General features: G+C 44.4%; 1 protein-coding gene across 1 annotated transcript in view; it reads right to left on the minus strand.

Annotated features, from left to right (window-relative positions):
- The window catches only part of LOXHD1 (lipoxygenase homology PLAT domains 1), a 190250-nt gene that overhangs the window by 129996 nt on the left and 43931 nt on the right, over positions 1-16323 (minus strand). The window contains exons 6-8 of the mRNA XM_058277619.2: positions 11502-11650; positions 6497-6620; positions 3725-3975 (exon numbers count right to left, since the gene is read on the minus strand). Coding sequence (XP_058133602.1) covers positions 3725-3975; positions 6497-6620; positions 11502-11650 — 524 coding nt within the window. The remainder of the gene's footprint in view (positions 1-3724; positions 3976-6496; positions 6621-11501; positions 11651-16323) is intronic.

Consider the following 16323-nt stretch of genomic DNA (forward strand, 5'->3'; position numbering starts at 1 on the left):
AAAAACATGAAAGAAGACAAAATTTAAGAAGTATACCATGTTTATAGATAGGAAAACTCAAAACTGCAAAGATATCAGTTCTCCCAAATGCATCTAGACACACCTGAATTCCATTCAAAATCTCACCAGAGTTTTTCATGGAACTTGACAAGAAAATCCTAATACTTCTATGAAAGAACAATAGATCATGCCTAACCAACACATTCCTGAAAAGACGCTTGACAAACCTTCTTTACCAGATACTAATACTAATTTTAAAGGTATAAAAATTAATATAGTGAGTATTAAATCAGTGAGAGAATAAACTAAATTAATGGAAGAGACTAGAAAGCTTAGAGGCAAAACCACATATTTTGGGAACTTGACATATGACAGAGTTGGCTTTGCAGAAAAATTGGAGGAAAGATCACTATTTAGTAAATCAGTGTCTCCCAAACTTCCTTGATAGTAAGAATTCTCTAAACCACTTGTTAAAAATTCAGATTACTGGGAAATTCTGATTCTGTAGGCTTCACTTAGGGTCCAGGAATCTATTTTTATTCCAGATCATTCTTTTTTTTTTTTTTTTCTTTTTTCTTTTTTCTTTTATTTTATTTTATTTACTTTGTAATAATATTACATTAAAAATATATATATATGAGGTCCCATTGAACCCTACCTCCCCCACCCCACCTCTCCCCCCCCTCAGCAACACTCCCTCCCATCATCATGACACAGCCATTGCATTTGGCAAGTATATCTCTGGGCACCCCCGCACCCCATGGTCAACGGTTCACACCATGGCCCACACTCTCCCCCATTCCATCCAGTGGGCCCTGTGAGGATTTACAATGTCCAGTGATTGCCCCTGAAGCACCATCCAGGGCAGCTCCATGTCCCAAAGACGCCTCCACCTCTCATCTCTTCCTGCCTTTCCCCATACCCATCAGCCATCATGTCCACTTTTCTCAATCCAATGCCACCTTTTCTATGTGGACATTGGATTGGTTGTGTCCATTGCACCTCTATGTCAAGAGGAGGCTCAGATTCCACCTGGATGCTGGATACAATCCTCCCACTTTCAGTTGTAATCACTCTCGGCTCCATGGTGTGGTGGTTGTCCTTCTTCAACTCCATCTTAGCTGAGTGTGGTGAGCCCAATAAGTCAGATTGTAGGTGCTGGAGTCTGTTGAGGCTCAGGACCTGGCTATCACATTGTCAGTCCAGAGATTCAAATCCCCTAAATATATCTTAAACCCTGACACTAACTGCACCTCCAGCACAGTAGCATGAAAGTCTTATGAAGAGAGATCCCATCTGAGTCCAGATTCGTCACACATAAACACCAGTTCCAAAGAGGGGTCATCTGACCTGGTAGTTAACCCCATCGGCCATGACCATAACTCCCATGGGTCTCTTTAGCCCTCAAAGGAACCGATATATGGGGGTTGTATCTGCTTTATCTGTCTCTCTGACTCTGCTCAGTTGTGCATAAGGGCACAACTTTTCCTTCTGACAGCCTCCAGACTCTTTTTTAGAGACTCGTAGCCATATAAACTCATTTCTCCTTTCCATTTCCCCCTTACATTAGGTCAAACAGCATTTTAAAGTCATGTTATTTTATGTAGACAGGGATATTCTGCTGATCCGCGTTGAACCTTCCATATGAGGTCATTTTCCAGTTGCATCATCAGTTGGTAGTTGATAGTGGTCCCTCGTTGCCAGGGAGGCTCATCCCCGGGTGTCATGTCCCACGCTGGGGGGAAGGCATTGCATTTACATGCTGAGTTTGGCTTCGAGACTGGCCACATTTGAGTAACATGAAGGCTGACAGGAGGAAATTCCCAGGCACAATGCTGCTCTAGGCCTTGTTCTTATTTTAGGCTTATCAGCTCCCAAGCATAGTCATTAGCGTTATGGGCTCACTGTTGAACCCTCACTACCTCCCGGTCCCCGCCTCTGCACCATTCTTAACGTCACACAAACTTTAGAAGCCTTGTAATAAATTTTTGCTGGGACATTTAGATATCTATATGGAAAAATATATAATTGGGTCCCTCTCTCACACCCAAGTACAAAAATCAATTCCCAGTCAGTGAAAGATGTAAATCTCAAGAGCAAACCTTAAAATTTTTTAGAGAATATAGAAGAATGTCTTTATGATTGTAGGATAAGTAAAGATTACTTTTAACAATACAAAAAAGCATTCATTAACCATAAAGGAAAAGTTTGATAAACTGGATTACTTTAAAATTTACTTTACGTTGTAAATGAAGGATTAGAATTCAGATTATATAAAGGACTCGTAGTAATTCAAAGGCAAATAAATCAATACAAAAACTAGCAAAAGGGAGGCAGACTTGGCCCAATGAATAGGATGTCGGCGACTACCACATGGGAGGTCCGCGGTTCAAACCCCGGGCCTCCTTGACCCGTGTGGAGCTGGCCCATGTGCAGTGCTGATGCGCACAAGGAGTGCCCCACGCGCAAGGAGTGCGCCCCGTAAGGAAAGCTGCCCAGCGCGACAGAAAGTACAGCCCGCCCAAGAATGGCGCCGCACACATGGAGAGCTGACACAGCAAGATGACGCAACAAAAAGAAACACAGATTCCTGGTACCGCTGATAAGGATAGAAGCGGTCACAGAAGAATACAGAGCGAATGGATACAGAAAGGAGACAACGGGGGGGGGGGGCGGGGGAGGCAAGGGGAAAGAGAAAAAAAAAAGTAAACAAACAAAAGATGGTAAACGTCCGTAATCATGAAAAAGAAAACCACAAAAAGATAACATTCACAACTTCCAAAATGGCAAAAATAAAATTTCAGCCACTGCTAAGAGTTGCCAAAGATGTGTGGAACAAAACATCTCTTAAAGATGGCTTCTGGAAGAGGAAAATGGTGCAACTACTTGGAAGACAATCTGAAATATCCTATAAAGCTTAAGAGTCACTCATCGTATGACTTAGAATTGCCATCCTGAGAAGCTTTTGAACATTTGTGCAAAGATATGCATACAAGAGTTTCACAGCAGCAGCAATCACAACAGCAAAAATCAAAACACAACCCAAAATGTCCATTGACAGAAGAAAGGACAAATAAATTGTATTCTAGTAATGTGATGTAATACCTTTCAGCAGGGAAAGTGAATGAACTAAGGCCTTTTACCAATCGCATGAATCTCTAAGGTATGTAATGTTGCATCAAAATGCAACTCACAGACAATACATATGACAATTCATAATCGTGTCTACCCTTTGGGGGAATGACAGGGCTATCTGATTAGAGAGGGACACAGATGTTTCCAAAGCATGGGAAATGTTCTATTTCTCAAGGCCAGTGGTAGATAAGATGGAGGTTTGTTTTTATCGCTCTCTATAGCTTACTTTTATCACGTATGTTTCTAACGTGTAGGAACTGTATAATACAAACACATTTTTTAAAAATACTTGATGGAGAGTTCCTGAGCTGAGAAGTCTCACACCAGGAGTCAGGAGTGCGTCAGCGCCGAGCCGGTGCCTTCTGGACGCCCACCCTGCCACCGGCATGTGCGGAACAGCGCCTGCTCCTGACCACCCGCTGGGCAAGGCAGACAGACATGTTCCCACCCAAAGAACCCAAGGAAAGGGACTTGCCGTGGGCCCTGCCACAGGCCCAAAGGAGGGAGGAAGAGGGATGCAGCGAGAGCCGGGACGTGGAGGGCCCCGAGGCGGGGGCTGCAGCAGGGCCCGCTGCGCTCGGGTCCTCACCTTCTCGCAGTACCAGCCTCTGCTGACGCCCACGTTGCCGTGCCCGATGGACACGCGGCTCAGGGGGCTGAGCAGCACGGCCAGCTCGATGTGGAAGATGTCCGTGCGGCCGCGGTCGAACACGCCGCCCTCCAGGAAGATCTTCCCGCTGTTCTTACTCCCTCGGGCCCCGTACATGACCAGGTAGATTTTGGATTTGGTTCCAGCGCCGCGCACGTCCCCAGTGAAGACGGTGACGACGTACGTGATGGCTGGCGTGGGAACGACAGGGCAGGAGGGGTCAGCCCCCGCCGCGCCCCCGAGGCCCCTCGGCTCTCCTCTCCCTTCCTGGCGCCTACGCCCCCTAGGGCCCGCCCTCTTCCCACCTCCTCCGTCTCCCTCCTGTCCTCCTGCCCCCGACGACCTTCCCGGGGCCCCTCAACCTCCCTTTATCGTCTTAAAAGTTCGTGTGCCACTGTATGGGAATTCTGTAGGATTCCAGGAAGCTGTCAGTGCGGATTAGGGGGAGCTGACAAAGAGGAGGAGGAACCTGGGCTGCCTAATGAAAGTACTTATTATTAATGTCACTTACCATATGTATAATATTAATAGCTGCCAGATTAATTCTGTTACATCTAATCTAATTATACCAGTCAGCTCCACTAGTGGGGCCCTCTGATTCATTTAGCTTGCTTTCTGGCTGACAAAAACATTTGAGGAGAGTGCACTAATTCCCCCTTTGCTCCCTGGGATGGTGGGGTGAGGGAAGATTGGGGGAGGAGGAGAGCAGTGTGGCTCGGGCTGTATGGGCTTCTGGAGGGTCAGGGAGTAATATGAGGATGTGGGATTCTGAAGTCAAGGCAGCAGGGGAAGATTAAACTCTAAGATGGGGCAGAGTAAGTGAAAGCTCCAAAGACAAACCATGTGGCCAGGAAATTGTGCTGAGCGCTAGCCTGCATTCTCTCACCCTAGTCTGGAGTCGAAGGCAATTGTCACTTTAAGCCTTGTCAAGTACCCCTTCCTGCCCCTGGCCCTACCTCAACCCAAACCCTTCTTCTCCCTTAGTCCCAGAAAAATTAAAATTCCAAACATCTTTGGAAGAAAGCACATGCAATGACATGGATTATTCATTCATACATCTATACCTGCCTTTGTTCAGCAAATACTGAGTGCTTACGATGTGCCAGGCCTTAGGGAGAAAAAAAGGATGACCTCTCGCCTAAAGCAGTGGATCTCAGCTTTATTTCTCTGAGACACATGGACAGATGGCGTTTCACCCAAGATAATCTCCCAGCGCCTGGGTAGAAGCGATCCCCAGTGGCTGGCTGTCATTTCTCCTCTTCCACTCTCACTGGGGGACCAGTAAGAGTAACAGGGCTAAAGGGATAAACTGAACGTCTTTTAATATATGTTTTTAAGTAAATAACTTGCAAACTGTAGTTACAAATGAACTGTGACAAACCTTACTACAGTCAGGCCAGGCCAAGGTGCCACAATGCCAAAGTGAAGGGTGCTAGAGGGAGCATTTAGTCTCCCAAACAAGAATAACAAGGTCTGCCCCCAGCACCTGGAGCAAAAGCATGGAGAAGGTCCCCACGCTAAAGGAGAGAGGGAGGGCTCCAAGGAAGTGACTCGAAGCATGGTTTTGCGAAGCAGAAAGAAGGGGACTAGCATCGCAGGTTGAAAAAAAGCCACGTCCCAAGGGTAAAGAGAGGAAACTGGGTAAAGCAAGCAGCTAGGGAAGGGATGAGAGGATAGTATGTGGAAGAGGTGGAGGGGGGCGTGGAAAGCGTGTGGACTCCGGGAGGAGAGAGGAAGGCATGTGGGTGCAGTAGGGGGAGAGAAGAAGGCATGTGGGTGCAGTAGGGGGGAGAGGGGAAGGCATGAGAGTGCAGTGAGGGGAGAGAGGAAGGCCTCTGGGTGTGCAGAAGGAGAGGGAAAAGCACGAGGGTGCAATGGGGGAAGAGAAGGTGTAAGGATGCAGTGGGGGACAAGAGAAAGGCAGGAGGGTGCAACGCAGGGTTGAGAAGAAGGCAGGAAGATGCAATGAGGAGAGAGGAAAGCAGGAGGGTGCAGTGGGCGGGGGGGGGAGAGAAGAAGGCATGCAAGTGCAGTGGGGGGATTGAAGTTTATCCTCAGACAGTAGTGAAGCAATGGGAAGTTCTGCAGCAGAGCCCATTCTCAGATGTGCACAACATCCAAGTCGATATTCTGAAGCATCCATAACCACATCTACCATGCTGAGTTGAAGGTTTTCCATGGAATTCACACAGGGTAGGGCTTTAAGAGGCAGACCAAATCAGGATCTGTCACTTACCAGTTGTATGACCTAGGACAGTTTTCTTAACATCTATGTGTCTCAGTTTCCTCATCTGTGAAACGGGGACAAGTCTACATTATGGATTTGTTGTGAGGATTAAAGGAGATGAAGTGGGTTGGGAACCTAGTAGAGGGTCTGGTATACAGTAAGCACTCAACATTAGGAGTTAAGAGTAAACCAACGTCCTTATAAATGCCCACACATTCCAGGAGTTCACCTCCTGGCTTTTCTTCCTCCAATGGTTAAGTTCTTTTGCCCTGGGCAGTTAGTGTCTGCTCAGAGACATTTTTCTTTTTCTCCCAGAGCAAGGAGCCATGGCTCCAACCCAGAGGAACCGAACCTTCTCAGGAACAGAACCTGCAGGGAATGGTGCCTGCAGACGCTGCTGGCTGCTGCTGGATCTGATGAAAACACTCACCCTCAACCAGCAAGGGAAATATTAGCCAGTCATGCTTCCCCTTTCTCAGTTCTACCTGTGGTCTCTGCTCCGCCCACTAATATATCCCTTTGGATTTTGCCATCGTCCTCATCCAAGGCCAGCCAGCGGTTAAGGGGGAAATCATATTTTCTTTTGTTTGCAATATCTTCAATGACAATCTGGGAAGGAGAGGAGAGAAGAAGGAATGTGGTTAAGAGTCATTGAGAGCACACCTGGTGATCCAATCCAACCCCTCATCACTTGAGTGTGCTCTGCAAATACATACTCATCTTCTTAGAGGCCCAAGGAAAGCTTATCACAAGGACACACCTGTTACCAGGAGAGCCTTGCAAAGCACTAAGTCAGGAAGAGATGACTGGTAATTACCCTCTGTTTGAATTGCTGAGCCCCTGTTCCCTCCACTGCTGCAGACCACTTAGAAAATTGAAAGCAAGTGTCTTGGGAAAATGTGCCCTGCAGTACTAGGGAGGGAGAACTGGAAGCCTAAAATTGCAAATTGCTACAAGAGGGTCCCACCTGCCTCGCCTGCTGAAGGTTGGGGGGAAGCAGAGACCATGCAATGGGAGCCGCAAGCTCAAAGCAGACACAGATAATCCTGGTCAGGACATCTCAGTCCCTGACAGTGAGGCTAACATACTTGGCCATCCAGGATGCCTGCCATGAGTGATTCAGATAAGAGCTAAGTCAGTGAAGCAAGATGAGCATGTCTTCCAGAAGTCACCAAGGCTCCAAGAGGAGCCCTCCCAAACTAACACTTAACCTTAGTTTAGTAATGACCTGTAAAGGTTTCTGATGACCTGTGCCTGAGATGGTATCCCCTGCACCTACCAACCCCTAGAGCTAGTCAATATCCCTGCCTCACCTTCCAGCCCCAGCTCTTCCATCATTTCTTCCACCTCCCTGCCCACCTGCCACAACCTGACTCATTCTTCATGGCCCAGATCCAATGGGCCTTCCCTGAAGCCTTCCTCAATGCTTGTGAGACATGTCTCACCCCACATTTGTTTGTCCCTCACTCAAGACACTTCTCTAACCCAGCTCTACACCAAAGTCATGGTGATTCTGTTTTCTGGTCTCCAAACTGGGCAACCTGGTCTGACCAACACTACCCTACTTGTGGAACCCCAAGCATAGAAATCTGGGCACACTCTGAAGTCTTGGAATACAAAGTCACATTATATTATTTTATTATAATTAAAAAGTATAATTATTTAGAGACTTGTCTTATCTCTCCCAGAAGTGGGGCCATGTTTGCTGTAACAGCTGCATTTGGTAACATGGGGCCTGAGACATCGTAGTCACTCAGTGAATGTTTGTCTGCGTGTGTTGGCCTTCGAGGGGTCCCTGATATCAACTCCACGATCCTCTCTTTTTCCTGTTCAATCCAGTGGAACATGTGACCTTACACTCCCTGCAGCCCGGAGGAGAGAACCCAGACCGGGAGCCAAAAGGACGCTGGTTAGGTCCTGGCCCCGCCACAGAAGAGCTGTGGGGCCTCTTCACTCGGTCCCACTGTCCCTAAGCAGGTGGGCCAAGGAGAAGGTCCCTTGGCAGAGGAAAATTCCATTTTATAACTGTCGTTATTTAGAGGCTGAATTAAATGGTCCTTGACTTGAACTCACCAACTGAGTCCAAGGCAACCATTGGAGTAATCAGACATGTGGACCCAACCCACCTGCAAGGCCGTGGCAGAGGGAGGATGGCAGCCCTGGGAAGAGAGTGCCCATCCACCTGGGCTGAGGAACAGATGGACTATTAGCTAAGGAAGAAGAGAAGGGAGAAGGCCTATCAAGGGGCTACTTGTATTGGCTTTTAGATTTATCCCACCAAGCCCTTAAACATAAAACACTTATCATTTGAAGGCCAAGGCAATGAGGAGGACCCACTGCACAAGTGTCGACTCTGGAATTTCAGTCAGTTTAGCAGCCCCTTTTCCTGGTGTCCCTGGGGAGCTGGAGGACAAGCAGAGACCTCTGAGGAGGAGGGACAGCATGGAGGTCAACAGCGGAGGCCAGAGGTTACAATGGCTACACTTGGAAGTGGCCCTTGGTGACCCCAGCCTCTGGTTTTCAGCTTCTGCCCACCCTCCTGGTACCTAAACCCTCCTTCCTCCTTTCTTATCAGAATTCTTTCCTCAGGAAAGTAAACTCAGGCACTTTGACCTACACAATGAATTATCTTTATGTCTTACCCGGGGAATATTTTGGTTTGGCTTCAGTTAAAAGAATAAAGCTGTTAGGGAACCCAGGGAACTCTGAGAGGAACACCCACCGAGGGTTGGGGAAACAGGTAGGGAGATGCCTACCAGACGCTGCAATGCCACACACCTAGGACTGGCCCCAGAGAGAATAACCAAACTCTCAAGGAAAGCAGCCTGCGTGGCCTTTTGGTTTAAAACAGTCTGACTAGCAGTCTCTAAGAACAAGAGAGGAAGTAACACCCCAAACACTAAAATTGCTGGAATTTAGCTCCACAGTCTGGAAGGCATGTCTACTACCCACAGTACTGAATTAAGGACAGTTCTTCATGACGAATCCATCTTTCCCTAAGAAAACAGAGATCGCTGAATAAGAACAGTGAGCTCTGCTCTACCGGCATCTTCTAATCCAGACTTCTGGGTGTTTTTGCCATCAAAATCCAGCAGGCATGGTCTGTTGCTTACTCATATAGCCAGAGCACAACAACATCTCATCGCTTCCCACACTCCTCCTGCACCCCCCCCAACACACATACACACACACACACCTTGCCAGTTCGGATCTAGCTGGGCTAGCTTGCTGCTGGTGCCGCCCGTACACACATATCAGCTGAAAATCCAGAGTTAAAGTCATATGGGCAGGGAGGACCCGAGACATGAAGGGCCCAAGAGCAGGGTATTGCTGTGGGGTTTCCTGCACTCTGGTGAAATTTGGTGGCTTTTCTTATGAATTTGAATTATGCATCTCTAAAACCATTTAATAAAAAAAATTAATGAGGTCTCCCATTGGGCATAAAACTTTAATTAATGCAAAGCTCTCGAATTAATAGTTAAATACTTTGTTCAGCAACTAGCTGCTCTCAAAACTAGACCCCTCCTCTCCAGAGGAGCTTTAGCCATTCCTCACTTCACTGATTCAGTCTTCAGTCTCATGCTAAGGGCTAGGGAAGTGTCCTCCAGGACCTTTCAGGCTGCTTATAGAGAAAAGTGTGGCAGACACTCTAGGGAGTGGTATCTTTCTCTCAACACCCTTTCCAAGCATCTTTTTCTCACCTACTTCTACTGTAAAGGCTGGAAATCTAGATGTTTGATTTCCCAGCTTCTGTTATAGCTAGGGTGTCCATGTGATAAATTTCTGGCCAATGAGCTGGAGGCAGAAGTTCCAGGGAAGGCTTCCATTCTCTCAAAATAAGGCAAGGTTTGCCAAAAAGTAGTCTTTACCCCCTTTGGTCTTCCCATCTTTTCAGGCATGGAACAAAGATAAGATGCCTAGAGCAACCATCATGTGATCAAGAGGTAACAAGTTGGAGGATGGAAGCCACAATGTTGAGGGTGGTGATGCTAAGAGTGAAAAGGCATCCATTTTAAGCAGTAAGACCTTTTAAAAATATTTGTTCAAAAATATATTACAGGGGAATAGATGTAGTTCAAGTGGTTAAGCACTTGCTTCCCATGTATGAGGTCCTGGGTTCAATTCCAGTACCTCCTATTTATATGTTATATATATGTGTGTACACACACACACACATATTAACCTTTTCTTATCATTCTATTATGAACTGAAAAATACTGATATCCTAAAGACCCAGAGAAACATATTCAAAGAGCTGGTTGCCCATTTTCTAAGTGGCCTCAGACTTCTTTAAATTTTTTATATTCTCTTGACTGTGTATATCTTCTCTGACTCCCATTACTGTTCTCAATACACCTAAATATTGAGAACATATTGTTCCCTTTGAATTTTTTGCTATAGGTTTAAAATAATAGGTAGCAAGTTTGTCAGAAAGTATTGTTCATAAGCACTAGACTCAGAATAAGGGTCTGAGGGGGATCTCCTTTAAAGTTAGGGTAGGGCAAGACTGAGTCAGGGGCATGTGCTTTCCTTACAAATTGTGAACCATGTATGTTTTAGTTAAGAAGCCTTTTTTCTTTCTTCTTGATTCTTAGCTTTGCCCTGAGTAGGTGTAATTATCCAGAACCTGAGATCCAGAAAATTGAGGTATTACTATACAAAGCAACTGCCCAAGAAAGCACACGATTAGGGCCAAATGAAAGCTTTAAGCAGGCAGAGTTATACACATCCATGGGGGGAGAGCTCCTGGTGGGCCCGAGTCAAGGAAACGTTCATGGCAGAGGCTTGAGGGGTGATTATGCTCTTGCTCAGTTGAAATAAGAACACTGGACATCCTAGGAAGGTGATATCATGGAATTGTTGGAGTTTGTGGTGGTTTAAAGCTGTACAGACACCAGAAAAACCACATGTTCTTAAATCTAATCCATTCCTGTAGGTGTGAACCCATTGTAAGTAGGACCTTTTGATGAGGCTACTTCAGTTAAGATGTGACCCCCTCATTCCGGATGGGACTTAATCCTATTACTGGAGTCCTTTATAAAGGGAAAAAATAGAGAGAGAGAGAGAGATAAAGAAAGTCACAGAAGCAAGATGCTGAAATCAATAAAACAAAGAAGAGAAGGGAGAGACAAGCAGACGCCGCCATGTGCCTTGCCATGTCGCAGAAAGCCAAGGATTGCCAGCAGCCAGTCTTCAGAAGAAAGCATTGCCTTGATGATGCCTGGATTTGAATATTTTCCTGATCCCAAACTGTAAGCTAATAATTTCCCATTGTTTAAACCCAACCCATTTCATGGTATTTGCTTTAAGCAGCCCAGGAAACTAAAACAGAGGTTATGAGGAGGGAGGGCAACATGGCTGGCTAGCAGGCTTAGGCAGAAGAGTGGAGACAGATGACTTAGACAAGGAAGTTGAGGTTGAGCCATCCCTTCTGAAGAGCCAGATCCCACTACCACCCAGGCCCCAGGGACCACAGACAGCTGAACCCACCTTGGACAGGAACCAACCTGCAGATGCCCCCTTGTTGTTGTGGCCAACATTGATCTTCATCAGTTGCCCCAAATCTGGGGCATCCAGTGTGAACTTGTCTTCAGCTCCCTTTTCAAAGTTGTCCTTTTCATTTTCCAACCTCCGCTCCCCTGTTTGCATAGACACACAAGAAAATTAGGAGAGTGACCAGAGGAGGAAGAAGTACCTACTCCAATCCACAATCATCCATCCGCTGAAGGCTGCTCTACAAAAGTCAACAAAGGGGAAAGCAGATGTGACTCAAGCAATTGGGCCCCCATGATACCCAGGGTCTCCTGGTGAAAGCAAGCTAGCCCATGTGGCAAACTGGCCCACACAGTGCTGGCTTGTGCGGAGTGCTGCCCCATACAGGAGTGCTGGCCCCGTGGAGAGCTGGCGCAGCAAGATGATGCAACAAAAAGAGACACAGAGGAGAGATAATAAGAGACACAGCAGATCAGGGAACTGAGGTGGCACAAGAGAATGACTGCCTCTCTCCCACTCTGAAAGGTCCCAGGATCTGTTTCCAGAGCTGCCTAATGAGAATACAAGTAGACACAGAAGAACACACAGTGAAAGGCAGCCAATGGAGGGAGGGGGGAGAAATAAATTAATAAAAATCTTTTTAAAAAAAAGTCAAAAGGAGAGCCCCATCTCCAGATTAAAATGATAAAGTAAGATGCTTATGGATTCTGTCCTCCCATAGAATTTTAAGAGCAACTAGCAAGACCTGGCAGAAGCATCTTTCTCAAAGCTCCAGAAAACAAAGGACTGTAGTAACATGAGCACTGAATCAAGGAAAAGTCTACTAAAAAGCTTTCGGCAGAGTGGGTGTAGCTCAGTGGTTGAGCGCTTCACATGTACAAGGTCCCAGGTTCAATCCCCAGTACCTCCTTTAAAAAAAAAAGCTTTAGGCTCTCCTGATGTCCTGGCTGGCCTCTCCCCTAACACTCACCAGATTGACACAGATCCAGCCCATACTCCCAGTGCTTGGATTCTTAGTCCTGGTTCCAGAGGGAGCAGAAAAACTTATGCACATTCTGGGAGCATATATGTCTGGCCAAATCAGTCTGGTGTGGCCTAAGAGACTAGTTGTGGAGAATGCTGTGGGAAAGCAGTCAAGTGGTTGCCTGGGGCAAGAGATTGCTGGCTGTAGGACATACACTGCAGTGCTTAGGACCATGAGGAAACTGTTTCCTAGGGAAAAGGGGGCACTCAAAAACATGTAAATGGGGACTTTCTAGGGCTACATGCTCACTCCCGAGACAAGAGGCAGCACAAAAAGGGCCAGGGAGACCCCTACGCTTTGGCCTGGAGCTATTCTCTAAACTCATTGTAGGTTAAGCTCAGATGGAAAGCACTTGCACAGATCAATCTGTAAAGACTGGGAAAGGTGTTATCTTTTTTCCCTTCTCTTTTTTTTTTTTGTTTCACATTCAAGGAAAGTTCTGTCATGATGCTACCTGTATAAAAGTTTAAGAAACACCTCAGAATCTAAATTCCAGTGATAACACATTAAAATATCAAAAGTGTAGAGATTTTAACAAAAGACAAAATATACAAATGAACATAAAATAATGGCTCAAGCAAAAGAGAAGATTAAAGCACTAGAAATCCTCAATGAAAAGGACAAGACTTGGGACATACCAGAAAAAAGACTTATGAAAAATGGTCTTAATTATGGTCAAAGGAAAATATGGACAAAATATGAAAGGAAATCAGGAAAATAATAGATGAACTCAATGAGAATATATAGAGAGGGAAATTATGAAAAGGAGCCTATCAGAGCTAAAGACCACAGTAACAAAAATTTTAAATTCCCTAGAGGATTGGGGCTGGCAGAAGAAAGAATCAGAGAATTTGAAGATAACCTAATTAAAATGATTCAGTCTGAGAAGTAGAAAGAAGAATAAAGAAAATGAACAGATCCTGAGGAACCTGAGTGACCCATTAAGCATACCAATATACACACTGTGGGAGTCCCAGAAGAGTAGAAAGAAAGGGGCAGAGAGAATATTCCAAGAAATAATGACTGAAAATTTACCAAATTTAACAAAAGACATCCAACACATTCAACAGACTACAAACAGCATAAACCAAAATAGACCCATGCAGTAAAACACTTTAATCAAACTGTTGAATGGCAAAAGCTAAGAGAGAAATCCAAAAGCTGCAAGGGAGAAGTAATGTGTTATGCACAAGGGAGCCTCAATAAGACTAGGTGCTGATTTCTCATTGGAAACCATGGTGGCAAGAAAGCAGTGGGATGACATATTTAAAGTGCTGAAAGCAGAAAAACTGTCAACAAAGAATCCTATATCTAGCAAAACTGTCTTTCAAAACTAAGGAAGAGATTAAGACATTACCAGATCAACAAAAGTTGGGGGAATTTGTCACCATTTGACCAGCCTGACAAGAGATGATAAAGAGAGTTCTATAGGTAGAAAAGATAAATGTTATATGAAGAAAGAAAGATTTCTGGTGAGGGGGTGATAAGGTATAAATATAAATGTCAATATTATTGTATTTTTGGTTTATAATTCTATTTTTTTCTTCCTAGAGAATTTAACAGGAAAATGCATAAAATGTAAAGATAAATCAGTGGTTTGGGGTGCCTAATATATACCATGTAATTCATGATAAGAACTACAAAAGGTTGGGGGAAAGAGAGTTATAGGGACATAGTTTGTGTATACAAATGAAGTTAGGTTGGTATCAAAGGAAATGAGATTGCTATTGATTTAGGATGTTAAATTTAAGTCCCATAGTAACTACAAAGAAAATATCAGAGAATATGCAAGCTCCTAGAGATAGAAATTAGAGTACAGAATGCCAGGAATGAAGAGAAGAGGAATAGGGAGTTAAGGCATAATGGGGATAGGGGATCTGTGTGGTGATCTATCTGGGAAATTTTTAGTAATGGAAGGTGGTGAGAGTTCCACAATATTGTGATTGTGATTAATCCCACTGAATGGTATGCTTGGAAGGTTTTGGGATGGGAAAGTTCATGTTGTATATATGTTCCCACAGTTGAGAGAGAGAGAGAAAGTGAGGGTGGAAGGGAAGAAATGAAGGAAGGAGGTGGGGGGAGGAAGAAAGGGAAAGAGCAACTAAAAAGACAATGGCAACTAAATACAATACAAGATCCTGGATAGGATCTAGCAAAGGAAGAGAAAAGGCCTAAAGGGATATTGTTGGGACATATGAAAAAATTGGAAAATAGACTGTAAGTTTTATATCAATGTCAAATTTTTTGAGCTTTATAACTGCACTTAAGGTGGTTACAAAGTAAACGGCATTGTTCTTAGGAACTACACATGGCAACTTTAAGTATTCAAACACATTCCAGTGTTCAGAAAATGGACTGATGGAAGGAAGGAAGGAAGGAAGGAAGGAAGGAAGGAAGGAAGGAAGGAAGGAAGGAAGGAAGGAAGGAAGGGAGGAGAGATGTGTGAGCAGAGGGAGAGGGGGAGGGGAGAGAGGAAGGGAGGAAGGAAGAACAACAGTGGAAAATGTTAAAATTGGTGGATCTGGGTATCTGGGGAATGGTGGTATGCTGGATTTCTCTGTATAGGGTTCGTATTATTTTGGCAACTGTCCTGCAAGTTTGAAAGTATTTCAAAATAAAAAGTTTTTTAAAAAGTCAGCAAGTGTGGCTTCATTCTGAAATCAAAGGGCTCCTTAAATCCCTCCAGGCTCTGGTCAAGGCCAAGGCATGCCTTGTGTGTCTCAGGTCTGGCAACCAGGGTTCTTATTTCTGCTTTACTCCTGAGTCCCCATTCTAGTAAACCAACTTGGAGCCCCATCTCTAAGGACTGCCATACTTTTGCCAGTTGCTTATTTTGAACTGGGAGTGCAGTCATGGTGGTAGTTAGAAGAACTGTGGCTGGAGGTAGGGGTAGAGAGTGGCCTGGGACCAAGAACCTTATAATATTTTAACTCTCATTATCCACTTTGCTTCTCAAAGATTATTGTTGTTCAGTGTTTTGAATCCACCTTTTCTTTGAACAGTCAATGTTTGCTTAGACTTTTCACATAATTACCAATTTCTTGCTCACCTTCACTTATTGCATCCCATTACTTTTTTCTGGATACAATTTTCTCTTTCTTAAAATACATCCTTAGTAGCTGTTTAAGTATGGGACTTTGAGTGATAAATCCTATTTCTCTTTGTTTCCATGGAAATACATTGATTTTGTCCTTGCTCTAGAATGACAACCTAGCTGGGTATAGAACTCTTGGTTTGATATATATTCCTACTTAGGACATCAAAGATATTATTGCAGGAATTTCTGACCTCTATGTTGCTAATAGGACTCTACTTTAAACCTGATTGCTGTTTATACACAAGGCAATTTGCCACAACTGGTTACTTTCAAGCTCTTTCTTTTTGCCTTTGGTTTTGCCACAATGTGATTTGTTTTTATTTACCCTGTTGAATAACTCATTTTGCTTCTTCAACCTGAAGAGTCATATATCTTTGATCAATTCTGAAAAAGTTTCTGCCATTATCTCTTTGGATATTTTCTCTTCCCTATTCTCCATTTTCTATGTTTCCAGAACTTGTTCAACATCTATTGGAACTTTTTACTCTCTCTTCCATATCACATGACTTCTCATTTCTGTTTTCCAGTCTTTCATTTCTCCATGCTACAGCTGAGTAATTTACTCATATTTATCTTATAGTTCACTAATTTTCTATTCAACTATTTCTAATTCTGTTGTTTAAGCCATCAATTAAGTGTTTATCTTAAGTAACTATTTTTCATTTCCTGTAGTTCTGTTTGGCTCTTTTTCCAAATTT

Source organism: Dasypus novemcinctus, chromosome 16, assembly GCF_030445035.2.
Source record: "Dasypus novemcinctus isolate mDasNov1 chromosome 16, mDasNov1.1.hap2, whole genome shotgun sequence".
Classification (NCBI taxonomy): domain Eukaryota; kingdom Metazoa; phylum Chordata; class Mammalia; order Cingulata; family Dasypodidae; genus Dasypus; species Dasypus novemcinctus.